Genomic DNA, 19,251 nt, shown 5'->3' with positions numbered 1-19,251 from the left:
TGCCATCATGGAGGAGAAAGAAAGGGCCTGGTGGGAGGCTTTCTTGAGGGTTGCTGGAGTGGCCAGTGGTGGGCAGGGGAGAGGTCTGGGTCCCATTGGACTCCTGCACCCCCACCCCAGAGCTCCCTTGGCTTATTTCATTGGCGTTACCAGCTTTCCTGTGCCCTGGACTCGCCTCTCCTTCTCTGCTTTTCTTTCCCAGGCCCTAGCTGGAGCCCGGGGTTGCTATGGCAACTTAGGAGGAACCCATTTCCTTAGTGATGATGTCTGTGGTACAGAGTCTGGCCTGGAGCTCTTGGAGCTGCCAGCAAGAGGCCTCCTCTGATCTCCCCACTTTCTCTCTGGGCCTCACCCACTTCACAGAGCCCATTCCCCTGGAACTCTGTTGCTACCCCCTAGAAAGTAAACTCTGCCTCCCTGCAGGGGGCTGGCTGAGGTTTTTCTCCCTTGCAGGGCCCTAAGAATTGCCACTCTTCCCTTCCCCCAGGCAGGGGTGGGTCTGCAGTGTGGGTAACTGACCCAGGTAGGATAAAACATCACTATACTCACACACTCCTAGAACTTCTACAGCTGGCTGGTACTCTGCTATTTCTCCCTTCTGTGTCCCCAGAAACCCAGAAAGAGAACAAGGGCTCAGAAGTCAGACTACTTGGGTTTCAGTCCTAGTACCAACCATTTCCTAGTTATGGCACCTAGTTAAGTGCCTTCAAAGGGTACACTTAACCTCTCTGAAGCCTCAATTTCTTCTTGTGGAAATGGGAGTAATAGCAGTTCCAGTCTCAAGGAACTGCTGGGAGGATTAAATGACAATGCATTTGAAGCACTTAGTATATGCCTGACACGGTAAATATTCATCGAGCCATTTCCTAAGTTTTTAAGCTCTCTAATGTGGGATATAATAGCTTTCAGATTCCTTTTCTTGCCCTTCTTTATATTTGATGTACCTCCTCCAAGGGCCTTGATGGGGGAAACTGAGGCCTGGCCCTTGGGCATCACAGCTTTATTAGGTGAGGGTGTACTCAGGGTTGACAGGCTCCTTCCCTCCTCATCTCCCACGCCCCCTGTTCAGGCCCACTTGGTAGTTATTTCTGAGCTGAGTTATTTCTGAACATATCTCTTGGAGGGAACTTAGGTGCTCTTGGGATTTCTAAGACTCAAGATACCTTTCTGAGGGGCAGGATGGAGACAAAGGCCTACACTGTGGGCAGACTGAGCAGAGGGGATGGGAGCTTGGGTATCCCATTCCCAGGAACCCCAGTTCCCACTTGCTGGGCCCTACTAGCACTGGTGGGGGTGACAGGGATGGGTTCAGGTCTGTGTAGGAGCTGGGCCATCGCAGGGATGGGGTACTGCTTCCTGAAGCTTGTGCCTGGGGCAGGAGGCAGTTAGTGTCTTCTGGGGACCACTATAAGGGGATGTGTCCTGCTGAGGTTGGGCAGGGCTGTGGGAACCAGCTGGGGGCAGGAATGAGTGGGAGGCCACATTCCTGAGAGGGTCCCTCCCCATCCACCCCTCCTGTCTTCCCTCACCACCTCATCTTGAGTCCTAAGCCTCATTCTTTCCTTTCCCTCATGCTCGGTTCTGTTCCTGCTATTTTCCCAGCTTCTGGGGCTGGGGGGAGGTGCTGGCCAGAGCCCCTGGGGCTGAGTCTGTACCTGGACCCAGCCACTAGCCTGGGCTTTTGGTGCATGAGCCGCTGGCCTCTCCCCAGCACCTGCTCTGGCTGTGCCCTCCTCGTGGGGGTGGGGGGCAGGAGAGTTTGGCCCATGTCACCCCCAAGCCTGCCCAGCATGCCCCACTGCCTAATCCCTTTCACAGGCTGAAGGTCTAGGAGGGGAGACCCCCTGAATCCTCTACCCTCTTGGTCTTGGTTCTGCAGCAGCGTCCCCCAAAGTGGATTGCACAGGGAGGAGCCTGACCTTCAGCCTCAACCGGCCAGTGAAGCCCCACGTCCCCGCCCGGCCCTTCCACCTCCCTCCAAGTCCGCGCTGCTCCCCCCACCGTCCCCTCGGGTGGGTAGGCGGGCTTCTCCGGGACCCAACGCTCAGCCCCCGGCCACCCCCACATCGCCCCACCGGCGAACTCAGGAGCTCGCGCTGCCCGAGGACGCCACCACCGAAGAGAAGCGAGGGAAAAAGTCCAAGTCGTCAGGGCCCTCGCTGGCGAGCACGGCGGAGTCGCGGCCCCAGACGCCACTGAGCGAGGCCTCCGGCCGCCAGTCTGCGCTGGGCCGCTCCCCGAGGCTGGTGCGTGCCGGCTCCCGCATCCTAGACAAGCTGCAGTTCTTCGAGGAGCGACGGCGCAGCCTGGAGCGCAGCGACTCGCCGCCGGCGCCCCTGCGGCCCTGGGTGCCCCTGCGCAAGGCCCGCTCGTTGGAGCAGCCCAAGTACGAGAGCGACGCGTGGGGCACCCCCGGGGCATCGCAGGAGGAGCTACGGGCCCCGCGGGGCAGTGTGGCCGAGCGGCGCCGCCTGTTCCAGCAAAAGGCGGCCTCCTTGGACGAGCGCACGCGACAGCGCAGCCCGGCCTCCGACCTCGAGCTGCGCTTCGCCCAGGAGCTGGGTCGCATCCGCCGCTCCGCGTCGCGGGAGGAGCTGGTGCGCTCACACGAGTCTTTGCGCGCCACGCTGCAACGCGCCCCGTCCCCGCGAGAGCCTGGCGAGCCCCCGCTCTTCTCCCAGCCCTCCACCCCCAAGACCTCGCGGGCCGTGAGCCCTGCGACCGCCCAGTCACCCCCTTCAAGCATCGGGAGCAGGTCCGGGGACGAGCCTGGGAGGCCCCGGAGCCGTGGGCCGGTGGGCAGGACGGAGCCAGGGGAAGGCCCGCAGCAGGAGGTTAGGCGGCGGGACCAGTTCCCTCTGATCCGGGGCAGAGCCATCCAAGAGTGCAGGAGCCCCGTGCCGCCCCCTACCGCTGATCCTCCTGAGGCCAGGACAAAAGCCCCTTCAGGTCGGAAACGGGAGCCACCGGCGCAGGCCGTGCGCTTCCTTCCCTGGGCCACGCCGGGCCTGGAGGGCGCTGCTGTGCCCCAGACCTTGGAGAAGAACAGGGCGGGGCCCGAAGCGGAGAAGAGGCTGCGCAGAGGGCCAGAGGAGGATGGTCCGTGGGGGCCCTGGGACCGCAGAGGGGCCCGGAGCCAGGGCAAAGGTCGCCGGGTCCGGCCCACCTCTCCTGAGCTCGGTAAGGCGGCCGAGAGGGCTGAGAATGTGCCCACACCTGAGTGCCAGGGACTTTGGAGACTTTAGGGCTGCTTGTAGGAACAAGAGCCTGGCTTGGGGCTGCTAGGCTGCCTGTGAGGGTGCGGTTGGTACTGACACAGGTTCCGGTTGGAGTGGAGGACTGTGAAGGTCCTTGTGCAAGAAAAACCTGCCACGGTGAGATGGCGTGCGAATGTGTTTGGCCAGAGGCCGAGCGGAGCTGGGGTGTGAGCGATACTGGTGCCCAGATGCCTGATGTAGGTCCCCTAAGGCCCAGTGATCCTGCTGTGTCACAGATCATCAGTGGGAGGAGGCACTGGTGGGAACCTAAGGAGCCCTCAGTGTTCCCCCATCCCACTGTGGGGGAAGAGACAGTAGCTGTCACAGCCTAACCCTTCACTGTGCCCTTCCCTTTCCAGCACCGTCCCCTGACCCAGCTGTAGCCACTGAGGTCTGACCCAGCCTTCCCTTCTAGCCTCCTCTCTCCGTGCCCTCGCTTCGTGCATCTCTGAGCTGACTGGTCCTTACACACGGCAGCCTATGTGTGTCTGCTACCTTCTCAGGGGTGATAAGCAACATCAACCACCGGAGAATGCTGCTGCCCCAAACCCAAATGTCCTGAACAGCAACTTGGGCCCATTCCTGGAGAGGCAGAAGAAGCCATCCTTGACTAGCTCCCACTCCCTGCTGCTTCTCCCTCCTCATGCCTCTCCCCACTGTGCCTGGGAGACCCTGCTAGTATCTCTCTCATTGACTTACCACCTTGTATTTTTCTACATCAAAATTATTTTGCATTTAAGTACTACCACCTTAAAGCCTTTAGGGATGATTAAGCTCTCATCCATCATCCTACTAGTCTCCAGTACTGGATACCCACCACGATGTCCCAGGCGTTGTGTTTACTCAGCCCAGAGGGTATGGGCTATCTCATTTCAGCCTGTGTGCCAGCTCTGCACAGTATTGGGTGTTATCCCTCCATCTTCCAGATAACACAACCAAGGCTCAGAAAGATTATCTCTTTTGCCCCAGGTGATGTCGCTAGAAATCAGCAGAATTGGGATCCTCAATGCCTTTTGGGCTGTCCAGATTGTCCTTTATCTAGTTTAGAGATTGTCAGGGTTGGAAAATACCCAGAGAGAATCAGGACAGTGGGGTTTTATTATCTCTTTGTATGAACTCCCTGTAAGCAGAGACCACATCTTATTTCCTGTCATATCCTGGGTACCCATCAGGGCTCTGTGTGCGGTAAGGACAGTGTTACTGTCTGGTGAAGGGACAAAATTAAGGCTGATCTTCGTAGGGCCGTCCAGTCCTTCTGCTGCTCCTTCTTTGGAATCTGGTGGCCTCAAGAATTTGACAATTCCCCACCTCTTGCCCTGTGCAACTAGTGTTACCATTTAGGTCTTGGCTACTCTTAGCTTGTCCTCATTTGAAACTGATGCAGTCTTGCGACCCTCCACGTGCCTTGCGTAGAGCCTTCGGTGCCACACATAATGACTGATTCATGTGAAGATACCCACAGCAGGTCCTCACCTTCCTCCAGAAACCAGCACTAATTATGGATGAAGTGGGGTCTCCGCTGCCCTGTCCAGGTTGAGAACCTTCCTTCTGGCTTACTCTTCCTTGTCTCAGGACATTCCAGAGAGAGACTGTTTGCTCCCCCAGCTCTGCCTTTCAGAAGCCCCTCTTTGGAGCCTGGTTTTCTAGGATGTGGGGCTGCCAACACTCCCCCTCTAGTCATCCCTGCAGGGATGGAGTCCTCCTAACTATCACCCCTGTGCCTGGCAGAGTCCTCAGATGACTCCTATGTGTCCGCTGGAGAAGAGCCCCTGGAGGCCCCGGTGTTTGAGATCCCTCTGCAGAACATGGTGGTGGCACCAGGGGCCGATGTGCTGCTTAAGTGCATCATCACTGCCAACCCCCCAGCCCAAGGTGAGCAGCAGGGCAGGATCTGGGAGGGGCTGAGGTGGGGGCATGTGGGACAGGGAGGGGGAGGTTCAGCCAGAGTCCTTTGAGGGAGGGCTGGGTAGGAGGGGAGCCATCCACTCCCTGGGGGCTGCCTTAACTCTGTGTTTAGGTGGATTGCCCAGGACCCTAGAGAGGAGGGCAAATTTGTCAGAGTTTCCTGGGGTGGGGAGAGGAGTGATTTGGGCTCCTTGTTGGGAGGGCTGGGTGAGAGAGAGTGCCCTAGCGAGCCCCGGTGAACCATGGTGAGCTGGTTCCCACCACTTCCCCACAGTGTCCTGGCACAAGGATGGGTTGGTGCTGCGCAGTGAGGGCCGACTTCTCCTCCGCACTGAGGGCGAGCGGCACACCCTGCTGCTCAGGGAGGCCCAAGAAGCTGACGCAGGAAGCTACATGGCCACTGCCACCAATGATCTGGGCCAGGCCAGCTGTGCTGCCTCACTGGCTGTGAGACCTGGTAGGGAGCCCGTCGAGCCCAGGGCCGGGTGGGGGTGAGCTGTGACCATTCCCTGTGGTTCTGAGGTCATGCCCCAGGTTCCCTTCCCATTTGCAGCTGAGAGCTCGGTTTCTCAGACAGCGTGCACAGTCCTTTCTCACGTGTCACACCCCCCAGTCCCCCACCCCAGAGAAAGCATTTTCAGTGGTCCTACCCTCAGGGCAGGGCCCACATTCCCAAGGTACACACCAGGCTGGCCAATTCACAGTCAGTGAAATTTGTCTTTTAGACAGCCTCCAAATGCCATCTTCCTATGTCAATTCCCTGAACTGGGTCTGTGAGGAAGGCAAATTATCCTCAAGTCTCTGAGAAAAAGAATCTCTCAGCTCAAAGGGCTGGAGAGCTACCAGGAACCTTTTGAAGGCATTTTCTTCTCCAACCCCAGTAAAAAGTGGCTTTCAAGTGCCACTCTGCTCCTCCTGTTGAACCCCAAGCCCGGAGGAAGTGCAGCTGAGAGCACCTTCTGGAGATGGCAGTGCTGAGCCTGCCTTGTTTTCTATTTTTATGAAACCTCACTTGATGTCAGACTGTTTCCTTTGGGTTGCAGCCCAATTTCTCTCTGGCTCAGGCGGGGCTGGACTGCTGTCAGTGTGCATGGCCAGTTCTGCTCATTCAGGTGGCTGGGCCTGACACCGTCCTGGCCCTGGGCCGCAGGGCAGGGGCAGGGAAGGATGGGGAGAGGGTGTCGTAGAAGGCAAAGGCACAAACTCAAATCTGAGATGGTTTACCATTGGGCGTCCAGACCTAGCATGTGGACAACACAGGACAGAAGCATTCAGTGCAGGAACAGTTGAGCATTGGTCAGTGTTCTGGGAGACATCAGGGCTGGAAGGAGGCTGAGACTTAGACTGAGGGGGCGAGGGCAGAACATGCCCGGAGGGGAACAGCGCACACTGTTCTGTGCCTTTCTTTTTTTTTTTTTTTCTTTTTGGTACCGGGGATCGAACCTGGGTCCTTAGCTTTCAAGGCAGGCGGTAGAACCACTGAGCTAAATCCCCGGCCCTGTTCTGTGCCTTTCTTGCTGCAAGAGACAAGATGACAGAGCCCGTGTGTGGGGTCCCAGGGCCTTAGACCGCTCCAATGCAGAGATGTCGCAGTGGGGTCTGATCTCAGGCCCTGTGCTACATTAGCTCCTTTGGTCACACTACAGAGCTTTGTGGAGCTGCCGGTCCTCTTCCTTTGCTTGCTCATCCCTCCCAGGAGCCATGTTTGAGGCTTGCTCCCTCTCACCCCTCCTGCCTCGCTGAATCATGCCAACCCTCTACATGGTTCCATCCTTCCATCACCTCTGAGATCTGGCCTCTGACTCAGCTCCCAGCTCCCCTCAGGGGCCAAGCCATGGCTCTGAGACACCAGTCAGTACCTGGCTTGGGCTGTGATTTGGTGAGAGGTGGGGTGAGGGGTGTCCCAATACTGGCTCAGGGCCATTTGGGAGCCTTTTAAGGTTGGAAAGGCAGCTTGGGGCATGGCAGCTGTCAGCACTTGACTGGGAGTTCTGTTTGCCACATTGAAACTCTCTGAGCTTCAGTTTCCTCATTTGTAAACCAGAGATAATAATACCATCTTTACAGATTAAAGTGGATGTGCGAATGAGCTTTATGAACTGTAAAGCTGTAGACAAATGTTTGTTGTTAGCATTCAGGGGTGATGTGCACATGGGCTCAGCTTTCCAGGAGGACCTAGGAAGTGCCTTCTCCTTCCCCGCTCCTTTCTTCAGCCTGTGCCTTGAAGACTTCATCCCTCTTTTTCTAGCCCCATGTCCTTGGGTGCTTCAGCATCGCTGTGCCTCCTTTGCCCTGGGGAGCCAGAAAGCCTTCATCACAGTAGTTGATTGCACCAGGCATTGCAGCAGCCCGCATAAGTCAGGTTGGCTCCAGGGCCCAAGAGGCTGGCACTCGGGTCCAGACTCAGCGCTAGTCATTGTGGAGCAATGTGACTTTCTTACCCTACAAGGCACTGTTTGGTCCAGAGTGGCTGGATAGGGGCCAGTGGACCCAGAGAGCAGCTGGAGTAGGCGGAACCAGTGGTAGCACAGACTTTGGCAAAGGAGGTGGTTCAAGGCCTGGAGTCTGTCAGGAGTAAGGAGTGGAGCTGGGGAGGGTACCCAGCAGGGTGGCTATGGGGGCCTAGGGTATAGGCAGAGGGAAGGAATAGGCAGTGTCTTATGGGAAGAAGCTTACACGGAGCCACCACCCTGTCTTGGTATCTCCCCATCCCCATGCCTAGTGCCATGGAAACCAGGGCTGACTGCCCAGTGTGCTCCTGGGATGCCCACCCCAACAGGGTTGCTTTTGAGAGCCCACAGATCTGTTCCTGGCTGGGTACCATGGTAACCAGGAAATGGGTAACTACAGAATGCAGCCCCCTGCTTTGGGGGGCTGGGGTATGCAGGCAAAGCCTGGTGTTCTCCAGCTCCACCAGCCGCCCCCAGCCCTAGATCCCTCCTCCTCCCTGAATAACTCTTTCAAAGGGGAGGGACAATGACTGGGACTCCTGACTTGAGACTGTGAAGAGTGTGCTTAACCCAAGTAAACCCTTTTCTCTTGGCTACTGCCAAATGCATCACATAAGCATCTATTGAATTTGCATCTGTGGCCAGTGCCCCATTTCTTCTGTTTTTAGAGTGCCATATGGTTATCTCAAACCCTTTCATATCTCTTAGTTTTTTTGGGTTTTTTTGGTACCAGGGTTCGAACTCGGGACCTTGTGCTTGCGAAGCAGGCGGCAGCACCACTGAGCTAAATCCCCAGCCCCTTTTCATATCTCTGTCTTTGACCAACATCAGATTGGGGGTGTCAGGTGGTGACGTTCCCATTTCACAGCTGGGAAGACTAAAGTGTGAAGGGTACTGTGACAGAGCTAGCACCAGGCTAGTAGCCTTTTTTGAGCATCTGTATCTGCCTGGGAATGTTATAAGCAATAAATGGTTTAGGGTGAGGGAAGGAGCTCATCCAAGAAACAACTACATTTAGTGTGACTAGCGGATAAAAATAACACAGTTAGTTAGCATTAATAGAGTTCTTTCTATGTACTAGCCCAGTGTTGATTGGGTAATCACACTTAATCCAGCCCCGTGAGATAGATTCTATAATTATATCCACATTTCAGATGAGGAAACTGGGACTGGGAAAACTTTAGCACATTGCTGTAGGGCAGTGCAGACCTACAGGACTTGCCATGATAACAGAGGTATTCTGTGTCTGCATTGTCCAGTGTTAGTTGCCACCAGCCACATGTAGCTATTGAGCACTTTAAATATGGCCAGCATGACTGAGGAGCCAAGTGTTTCATTTGATTTCATTTTAATTGCCATTCATTTTAATAGTACCTCTGGCAAGTACCCTACCCTGTTGAATGCCAGGCTCTAGAAACACGGGACCTGTTGGAGGCTGGAGTCATGCCCTGACGCACCATCTCCAGGTTTCCCAGAAAGATACTCCTAAGCGTTGCATTGTCCCATCCCCTTTCCAGCTACTCTGAGAGGGTTTGGGTGTAAGATACATTTGTGCTCCTGAGCTCATGGGGCGGGGACTGCCCAGGTCCTCTGTGGCTGGAACAGACAAGGCTTTTTCTGCTTCCTCTTTTGACTCCCTGCCTCCATCCTGGCCATGGTCCGTTTATTTGGCCAACTGCCTGGTGTGCTGCACACACTCTACTCACTCCCACAGTGGGCTCTACAGGAGGCTTTCCAGGTGCTGTCAGGAAGAGAGTGATGTGGGGGGCCCCATCCTGCTGCCTGCAGCGCTCCCCTCAGGCACAGGTCTCATGTGCTTGAGCCCAGCAAAGACCTTCACGTTTAGCTGGCCATGGTTTTCTTGTCTGTAAAGTGAGGCTCATCCTGACTCATGGGCTAAATAGTAAGAATTGTGAGACTCAAGCTAGGGGTGAGTCAGCCACAGACATTTGGGCTAAGGGATATGGTGCTTCAAGGCTTATTCTGGTCCCACTCATATGATCAACCCTATCACAAGAGGTTGTTTATTAGGGGTCATGAATACAAAAGAAAAGGAAGAAAGTCACACCACCTACCCCTGCCCCACTCTCCTGCTCTGGGTTCCAGGCCACCTGTAGCATAGTTGCGGGTTCTCTCTGGCAGTGGCAGTGGGTGCCAATGGAGGGAACATTGGAATGCCGCACGGCGCCTGTTGTCCATCCTACTGGGGGTCTGGGAGACACTTGAGAAAGCAGGGTAGTGTGGGCCACTTCACCAGATCCAGCCCTCCCTCCCCACTCTGTCTGCCCCGAGCAGGTGTACCCTCTGCACAGACTCTTCACGGATGTTATCCGGAGTGGAATTTATCACTCACAGCCTGTCATCCAAATGGGGACCTAATGTATTGTGGGTGCAAACACTTCCTCTAGCCTGGAGCACCTTAGTGTAATCATATGTGGGAAATCTCAACACTTGCCTGGCTAGGCCAGGCTGACCGTGTGACAGTCTCTCTGATGCTTCATGCATTTTAAACCTGAACCATTCTCAGCACAGTTGTCCTTCCTGTCCTGAGGAAACAGTCATCTCAGCGTCCTGTGGGAACCCCCACATCCCTGTGGCCTGTGCCCTCTTTCTCCTCACTTTTCCATGGTGGGGTCATGGCAGTAACCATTTGCTCATATGCCCTCCTCTGCCAAAAGCATGGGGAGCCGCCCTTGGCCTTCAGGGTAAAAGCCACACACCTTCAGCTGCTCTCTGTCTCCTGGATCCATGGGGCCAGCAGAGGCCTGAGGATGCCCTGAGAGTGGCCTGAGCAGCAAGAGGCATCTTCTGTCACACAGTGATGCCTACTTCTTTCTTCTTCACTCAGATGTGTCACCAGACAGTTGAGCTATGGGCCTCCATGCACCTGTGTTTTTTGACTCAGAACATCTGTTTGCGGAGGTTCTTCTGCCTGGACTGCTTTTCCTTTCCCCCCGCCCCTGCTTCAACCAAATGCTAATACCACTTCTTCTGTCAGTTCCCTTTTTCCCTGAGCAAAAACTCATCTCAAGCCCTCTGTGCTTCTGTGACCATCTTATCTGCCCCTCTTGTGTCGCCTTGTCACTCATTCCTGCTGCTTTTCAAGTCGCCTGTGTATCTGGCTTGTCTTTCCTGCCAGCCAAAGGCCCCTGAGGACACGACTGCCTTTTTCAGTCCTTAGCCTTTGGAGCCACTCACGGAGGCCCTCTAGGATGGTGGGGACTGTGTGTACCGCAGTGAGTGGGCATGAGGCAGTAGTGGGCTCAGAGAGACGCAGAAGCTCCAGGCTCTGGGAGCAGTCTGGGTAACACACAGAGTCTGGGCAGGACACACAACTGCAAAGGGCAAAGAGTCTGTGCCGAGGAGTGGAGTTCGGGGTGACAGAAGAGACCATGGAGCCTCGGCCTTCAAAGTGTGATCCTCTGACTAGCATCCTTTTGGCATGTATTAGAAATCCAGACTATCAGCCCCAGCCCTGACCTAGGGAATGTCAAAATCTAGGAATGAGTCCCAAACGTCTATGGGCTAAGGATAGCCTTCCGCGTGATTCCAGTACACAGTAAAGTCTGAAAACCACCACCAGGGAGTTAAGAGACCTGGGTGAAGATGAGAAGCCCTTTGGTGCAATTCGGAAGCACATGGACTATGAAGTCAGCCCTCAGTCCAAAGCCCTGCACTGAGGTAGAATGGTCAAGTGCGTGGAACTCAGTGAAACCATCTCTTGCGGTTGTTCTCCTTGAGAATTGGCAGTGCTCCCTCAGCTTTCATATGCATAAGAATCACCTGGGTGCTTTTGAAAATTTCAGAAAGTCTAATTCCGTGGGCCAGATAAGGCTCAGGAATCTGTACGTCAAAGAAGTTTCCAGCTGGACCTGATGTGGGTAGTTCAAGGATCATTCTGATAGTCCTGATGTAAAGGCCTGAGTGACACCTTTCATCGGCTAGATACTGGCAGGTGCCTACAGCTATCTCTATGGTGGGAACATGGGAGGGGACATTGAAGACAGTTGGGATGTTGGGGCCAACAGGGTGTGCTTGTTAGTCCGGGGAGGGACAGTTCTCTGATTCATGGGTTCCCTAATGGCGGTATATTCTTTTTGTGTGTGTGTGGTACCGGGGATTGAACCTGGGTCCTTGCACTTGCAAGGCAGGCAGTGGAACCACTGAGCTAAATCCCCAGCCCTTGGCAGTATATTCTTTAAGCCGGTTTGACCAGGGAGCAGTGTGGAAAGGGCAGATAGGTTCTTCACGGAGTGGGGGACAGCTATGGAGGAGTAGTCTTTACATGGTATAGGTTTTGGGGTACCTGCTCCCTACTTCCTGGATGGCGTGACTACTTCTATAGTGTGAGTCAGGCTTGTGGGTGGAGCAGGGCAGGAATGTTAGAGACTGGCTATAAAAATGGTTTTGACAGTGGGACAGTGACAAGTAGGTGGCACCAGAGCCTGGTCCCCCATCAACCTTCTTGAACAAAGTTCGGGGGTGTGGCAGGGTCTTGTCTCAAGGAGGCCTAGTTCTGCCACTGTGGCACTTGAGCCTCTTGCCTGGCTGCGTTGACAGTTCCTGTCTCCCAGGGGCTTGAGGACTTGGGCTGCTGGGTGACTGGATGCTTCTGGGGTGCTGTTCCCCCCAGCCACCACCAGGGGTCTCTGAGCCCACCCCACCCCAACCTGGCCAATCCTGTGCTCCAGAGCCACTGTCCAGCTTGGAGGTGACCCTGGAGTAGGCATCCCTGCTCTTTGGGGGCGACCTCAGAGTCAGCTGGGGGCCAAGCCTCCAGCACCAAGTGCCCTGATGCCCTCCCCACCCCAGCCTCAAGACAGCCAGCCCAAATGGAGGGCCCCTCCTCTGGCTGGTCCCAGCCACTCCTTCCTGGGCAATGCTGGGAAACACAGGTCATAGCTTGAGAATGTGGCCCCGGGTGGGGGTGAGAGGGTAGGAGGAAGGAGAAGGACATGTGACCCCTGCTTAACAACCCCTTCCCCAGCCCAGATGCAAATGGGTGCCAGTTAATGGGGTGCTGGTGAAGCAGCCCTCACGGTCCTCATCATTGACCCTGGTGGGGCTCATGGTTGGAGGGCAGATTGCCAGCAGGTGCCCCACAGAACTTTTGGGAGGGTTAAGCATAGGCTCATGTCCTGGGCTGGCTGCTGGGCCAGACCTGCTATGGCAGAACTCAGTTGGCAGAGGGGGACTCTGGGCCCCCTTAGGTCGAGGGGGCATCTCTGGGAGAAGAACAAAGGTTCTGATGGGTCTCTGTTTGCAGGGCCAGATAAAGCAGGCTGTGACCTGACTCTGTAGTATTTTGGACCATTCAGTGCATTGCCAGGTTGGGATCTTGGTGGTTTGGTCAGGATAAGGCGCAGGTAGGGGCATTTGCCATTGGCACCTCCTTTGGTGGACTTGTTGACCCTGATGGGTCAGGCAAGAGTCTTGGATACTGCAGTGCAGTGCCAGCCCACCCCTATCTTCCTCTGGGGCCAAAGGACCTGGAGTCAAGGCCCCTCGGAGGGGCTCTGCTCTTGTCGGTGTCAGAACTGTAAGGAGAGAAAAGGCAGACTGCTGTTGGGGAATGAGCTAAATTCAGCTAGGCTGGGCTCTGCCCCTCCCTCGCTCCCCCTCTGCTCCTACCGGCTGCCTGTGGTCTCAGCAGGCACCACCTTCCCAGCCAGCCCAGCGCCTGCCTGCCTGCCTGCCTGCCTGCCTGTCTGCTTGCCACCCAGCCTCTAGCTGGCCACCTCCACCTTCCCCTTCCCCTTCCCCCTCCTGGGCTCCTTCCCCTCCCCCAGGGCCAGCTCAGTGCTGGGCCTCAGCTGGATCAGTGAGTGAGTGGGGCTGGGCAGGCTGGGCTCGTGCTCCTGGGGGAGCCAAGGCAGGGTGGGCAGTGGGCAGGCAGCAGGAGGGCCTGGTGCCAGGGCAGAGCCTTCAGGAAGGTGCAGGCTGGGGTCCATGTGCAGAGTCTCAGGGTGAGTTGGGGAGCAGCCATTCTGGGGGCTTTGGGTGGGGGAACCAGGAGGAGGGGCCAGGGGGCTGTGGCAGATTCATGTCTGTATTTGGCAGTCGGATAGGAGCCAGCTCTGTGAGGCTGGGCCCCTGGCCAGTTGCAGGGGAGGGTGTCAGGGCCCTGGGGACTCCCCTCTTCCAGGCAGACTCTGGTGCCCCCCTCTTCTTCCTCAGGCTGCCCTTTTCTGTAGGTGACTCCAACTCTCCTATCCCCTAAGTTTGGGGGTCCATGCTATAGGGCTCAGGCCAACAGGTGCCCCTGGGGTGTCTATGGCAGGAAGCTGAGAAGGGAGAGGGGGAAGGGCAGGCTGGACAGTGCTGCCTCATTGGCCCTGGATCAAGGTCAGAATGGGGATTGTCTGAGGTGTGTGTTCCTGTGCACCAGACCCAGCTCGCCTAAGAAATGAGTGTCTCGGCTCTGCCACTCCAGGGTCCCAGAGATGAGCACCACCTGCTTTTGGAGTCTGGCTGGTAGTTTGGTTCCCCAGTCCATGCCAGGAATGTGGGCACCCTGATCCAGTGGAGTTCCAGGTCTCCCTTAATCCCCTTTGCTGGCCAAGTCCTTTGTATCAGGCCATTCCTGGTGATGTCCCCTCCCAGGAGTATCAGCAGAATAACCGTTGGCAGAGCCTGTGGCAGATGAGGAATCAGAGGCTCTGGGAGAGGAAGTGCCTGGGCAAGGTCACACAGCGAGCGAGCAGAGCCCAGGAGGTGAAATCAGGCCAGGGGCCGCAGGAGCTACCTGCACTCACTCTGGGCTCTGGAGAACAGCCCAGCCTGCTTTCTCCGACTCTGCCCCCTTCCTCCTCTGGCATCCTCTCTGTCTCTCCTCCAGGTGGGTCCACATCCCCTTTCAGCAGCCCCATCACCTCCGATGAGGAGTATCTGAGCCCCCCAGAGGAGTTTCCAGAACCTGGGGAGACCTGGCCCCGAACCCCCACCATGAAGCTCAGTCCCAGCCAGAACCACCATTCTTCTGACACTGGCTCCAAGGCGCCCCCCACCTTCAAGGTCAGACCCCTGAGGCTGGTGCCCAAACCCCATGGGCCCCCATTCCTTTGTGTGCTCCCTTGTTCTTGGGGCCATGCTTAGGCTCCAGCAAGACTTGGAACTTTGCCCCATTAACCCTTCTTGCCCAGAGCATGCCTCAGTAGACTGGCATGGAAGAGCCCTCTGCCCCTGATCCCCCAACCCCAGGAGCTAGTGCTATACCCTGACTGTCACCCCTGATGCTCTGGGGTCACCCTCAGGTCTCACTTATGGATCAGTCAGTAAGAGAAGGCCAAGATGTCATCATGAGCATTCGTGTGCAGGGGGAACCCAAACCTGTGGTCTCCTGGTGAGTAACAGCCACTTTCACCCCCCACCAACACCCCCACCCCAGCCTGGGCCCTCGAGCTGGCTTTGCTGGAATGGAGTAGAGCCCTAGAGGACTTCCGGGGGGCCTGGTGCTCAAGGCTCGTTCAGGGCCTGCCTTCTGGGGAGGGGTTTGGTAGCAGTGGTCTCACATCTGCCCACTTAGGATGAGTAGCCAGGAGTCCTCTCACCCTGCCCTTTCAGTGGATGGCAGGGTGACTTTTGCGGCCCACTGTGTGCCTAGTGCTGTGCTGAGCCTGATCATCACAATTTGTTTTCGAGCTCTTGGAAACCCACAGTTAAATGTGGGTCTCAGCTGTGGTGCCTTGCTCACCCTGGGGGCCTGGAACATCGACTGCTCAGCGTGTTTTCCTGTTGGTTTAGGTTCTGTTGTTCATTTTTAATTGATTGTCTGGTTTCCACTGTGATATTTTCAACACTGTAAGTTCTGTCATAGCCCTTTTGGGAAGCAGAAAAGCTATCTTTCCATTGTAGATAAATAACAATAAGATGGGGGGAATTAAGAACAGTCCAGAGCTAAATAGCAAGGCTCTGTTCCAAATGCAGTGGTTCTGAGCAGAGAGATCCAGGTGGTCTTCTGTGTTCTGGAAGTTCTTGGAGGGGCATGGAGGTGGAGGTAGGGTGAAGACCTCGCTCCACAACCCCTGGGTGCCCTGGTTACTGGGACAGGTTTGGGGAGCAAGTGAACAGCATGGAGATGAGAGAACTACGTGGCTCTGTAGCCCCTCTGCTGAGCCTGCAGGTCAGGCCCTGGGGCTCTGGGCTGAGTTCTTGTCTCTGACAGGCTGAGAAATCGCCAGCCCGTGCGGCCAGATCAGCGGCGCTTTGCGGAGGAGGCGGAGGGTGGGTTGTGCCAGCTTCGGATCCTGGCAGCTGAGCGCGGCGATGCTGGCTTCTACACCTGCAAAGCAGTCAACGAGTATGGCACTCGGCAGTGCGAGGCCCGCCTGGAGGTCAGAGGTGAGAGCCTCACACCCTCATGGCCTCCACCTGGCCCCAAGCCCACCTGCCCACAGCTCTCACACACCCTCGGTTTCAGGATGCCACACTCAGGGCTGGGCTGACCCCTAGTCCGGCTGCTTATATTGGAGTTGAGTAAACCGAGGTCCAAAGAGAGGAAGCAACTTGCTCAGAGCCACAGAGCCAGAGAGCAAATTGTTCCACACTTAGTTTTGTTCTACCCAATACTGCCTTGCCCGTGTTTCATCACGGCAGCCCCTGAGGCCAGGCGCAGACCCTGCTTCACACAGCCCACCGTCCTGTCTTCACGCCCTTCTAAGCCTCTGTCACCACGCTGTGCCAGGCCCCTTGCTCATACCCACGCCCCACTGTCCTCTTGCACCCTTGCCCTCCCTGCCCTCCTTTGCTGTGCAGAAGCTCCTGTGGTTGGGGGAGGGGTGCAGTGGGAGTGTCAGGGGCTGGACCCGTTCGGAGGGACCCTTGGGGTGATTTGGGCATGGAGCACTGTAGGGACCCAGGGGTCCCGGGGTGAGCAGATCCCTGAAATGTGGAGAGAGCCGAGCACCCAGGGTTAGGGACAAACACAGAGACCTCTTAGGAGTGGGGGTGACAGGCCCAGCCAGGCTGCTGTCCTCTCGGCTTACTGTTGCTGCCCTCCCACCTCCACCTTCCCTCGGATGGCTCAGAACCAGGACCTCTCCTCGGTTCTTCACTTTTCCATCGTCCCTCCCTCCTCTCACGAGGCTTAGTTCCTTCGCCTGGCACAGGCCAGTTCTGGGAGTGGCCTGAGTCACCCCTCGGCACTTGTAGTCATGGGCCCTCTGCCAGCCCTCACCTGCCTCAGCTCCCTGGTGCCTCTCGTTCGTGTGGTTGCCACCTCTTTGGTATCTATTCTTCAGTCCCCCCCCCCGCCTGCTCCCCCTCCTCCAGGGTCCAGCTCTGCCGCGCTTCTCTGTGTTAACCCATGTCTTGATGCTTTTCTCTTTGGGATTCCTCCCGACATCCTGCAGGCTTCGGGGTGCTCCTGATGCCTGTGAACGCCTCTCCCCTGGTTGCCCTGGGTCTCTGCTGCCCAAGAACCCGAGGGACGCGCCCTCTGGCTAGCCGATGGCCCTCCCATCCCAGGCCTGGCCTTGGGGGAGCTGAAAGCGGCAGTGCTGCCTGCAGTGTTAGAGGCAGCTCCGTATTCCAAAGGGCCCTAGCCAGGTCTGTGTGCCAGTGTGTGCGTGCGCGTGCCTGTGTGCGTGCGTGTGCGTGTGCTGCACTAACCTGCCGCTTGCTGACTGAGGTTTTTGTCTGTATACAGGCGAGTGAGCTCAGAGAGCCGCCTGCGCTCCCCCCGCTACCCTCCGAGCTGCGCCCCTGTCTCAGGCACCTCTCGGACCTCGCTGTGTTTCACTGCCTCCTGCCCACAGACCCAGCCGGCCCGCCGGCCCGGACCTGTCCCAGCATCCCCTACCCTCCCCCGCCCATGCAGCACCCCAGGGCAGCCCACGGGCCCCTGCAAACCTTCCCTCCCCAAGTGGACACATGGCTGGGAGGCCCCCAGATGGACTGAGTGCTGAAAGGGGTGGCCAGGAGGGGTGGCCAGCCCATGGGGAGCACCGAGCGATTGCATGTGCTATGCTGCTGCAGGCCACTGTCTGTCTCTCCGTTTGTCTGTCTGTGTGTCTGTGACAGTCAGGAAAGGATGTCTCTGATCTGGGGTGGGGCGAGACCACAGGAGAGAAGAGGTCGTGGCATCCACAGGATGGAGGGGCCGGGAGAGGAGGGGCTGTGGTCAGGGGGCCTCACTGGGAGGGGCGGGACACCGGCCATTCCAGAAAGGGCTTTCAAATGGTTCAGCACTTTCTGTTCCACAGGGGACCAACAGCCCTGGCTGGGTGAGGGCCCAGTGGGGACTCCCTCATTGGAGGTCAGGGCGGGAGATGCTCTGTCTGGGAATGAGGGAGTTAGCCAGGCTTGGTGCAGGAATGGGGCCATAGTGGGGGTGGAGGTATTTGGAAACACTATTTCTAAGCTCAAATAAAGTCCAGTTTGTACCCAGCTGGTGTGCTGTGTTGTTTTTTTCTGCCTCCGTCGCTACCTCCATGTGACGCTCTCGGTGTCCCTCCCTGTGTTCCCTCTCACCACTCATGAGCTCTCCCTCCCCGGGCCAGCTTCCGGGTACATCTCAAAGCCAGATCCAGGGCTCCTTACTGTTCTGGGTGGGTGGGTGGGCTCCCCCCATCTCCAGAGGAACAAAATGCATCTCTCTCTCTGTGTCTGTCTGTCTCTCTTGTGTGTGCGTGTGTGTGTCTCCCTCACCCTGTGTGTCTCTGCTCTGTGTGTGCCCCCTGTGGCTGCCTTCCCCCCAGCACACCCTGAAAGCCGCTCCCTGGCCGTGCTGGCCCCCCTGCAGGACGTGGACGTAGGGGCCGGGCAGATGGCGCTGTTTGAGTGCCTGGTGGCAGGCCCTGCCGACGTGGAGGTGGACTGGCTGTGCCGTGGCCGCCTGTTGCAGCCAGCGCTGTTCAAATGCAAGATGCATTTTGATGGCTGCAAATGCAAGCTGCTGCTCACCTCTGTGCATGAGGACGACAGTGGCGTCTACACCTGTAAGCTCAGCACAGCCAAAGGTAACTACTCACTCAGGCCCTTGGGCTACCATGGATGTCTGAGAGCGGAGGGAGGGGACTGGAGGTGCAGATTGAAATGCCCAGGAAAGGGGTCTCCAACTCCTTGGGGAAGTACAGTGGGGTGAGAGATAGTGCAGGACGCCAGCCCAAAACAGCACTTAGAGGAGCACCTGGCATGGAAAGTGCTGCTGTCATACCTGCTGTTCCCACGAGTGAGCAAGTCCCCTGAGATGCAGCAAGCAAACCAGGTCTTGGCCTGCCGTTCTCGCCCTGCAAGTTCCCAGCCAGTGTCTTTGCACAAGTCACTTCCTCTGTCTGAGCTTTAGACTATTCATCTGTTAAAAAGGAAAAAACTCATGCTAATTCCTCCTTTGTAGGGAGATAGGCAGGATTAGTGAGATAACCAATGTAAAACAAAGCGGAGGGTGGCACCTAATACATGGCAGCTGCTAGGACTGATGACATCTCTGACCTGGCCTTGTCCTCATGGGAGACAGAGATGATGGCACCTGCCTCTCCATGCCATGAAGCTGGAGGGGCTTAGGGAACAAGAAGAATCATCGGGTCAGCCCAGGGGCTGTTAGCTCCTCCAGAAGAGTTTTTCTTGGGGGGGTCAGAGTGGAGCCAAGGGGCATCTGCTCAGGTTGTGGGACAGGTGGGAGGGAGCATGGGTATGAGCTA

General features: G+C 56.8%; 1 protein-coding gene across 12 annotated transcripts in view; it reads left to right on the top strand.

Moving 5' to 3' along the window:
• Nucleotides 1-19,251, top strand: part of Speg (striated muscle enriched protein kinase) — a 55,601-nt gene that overhangs the window by 11,199 nt on the left and 25,151 nt on the right. For 11 of the 12 annotated variants that reach the window (XM_087206019.1, XM_087206014.1, XM_087206016.1 and 8 more), the window contains 7 exons: nt 1,880-3,180; nt 4,986-5,129; nt 5,437-5,619; nt 14,451-14,626; nt 14,866-14,954; nt 15,777-15,952; nt 18,310-18,570. In XM_087206019.1, coding sequence (XP_087062145.1) covers nt 1,880-3,180; nt 4,986-5,129; nt 5,437-5,619; nt 14,451-14,626; nt 14,866-14,954; nt 15,777-15,952; nt 18,310-18,570 — 2,330 coding nt within the window. The remainder of the gene's footprint in view (nt 1-1,879; nt 3,181-4,985; nt 5,130-5,436; nt 5,620-14,450; nt 14,627-14,865; nt 14,955-15,776; nt 15,953-18,309; nt 18,571-19,251) is intronic. The other variant, XM_087206018.1, reaches the window with a different exon arrangement.

Source organism: Heterocephalus glaber, unplaced genomic scaffold (assembly GCF_053883595.1).
Source record: "Heterocephalus glaber isolate CG9 unplaced genomic scaffold, H.glaber_assembly_v1.0 deba00000621, whole genome shotgun sequence".
Lineage (NCBI taxonomy): Eukaryota > Metazoa > Chordata > Mammalia > Rodentia > Bathyergidae > Heterocephalus > Heterocephalus glaber.
This window is presented reverse-complemented; position numbering and strand designations above follow the sequence as displayed.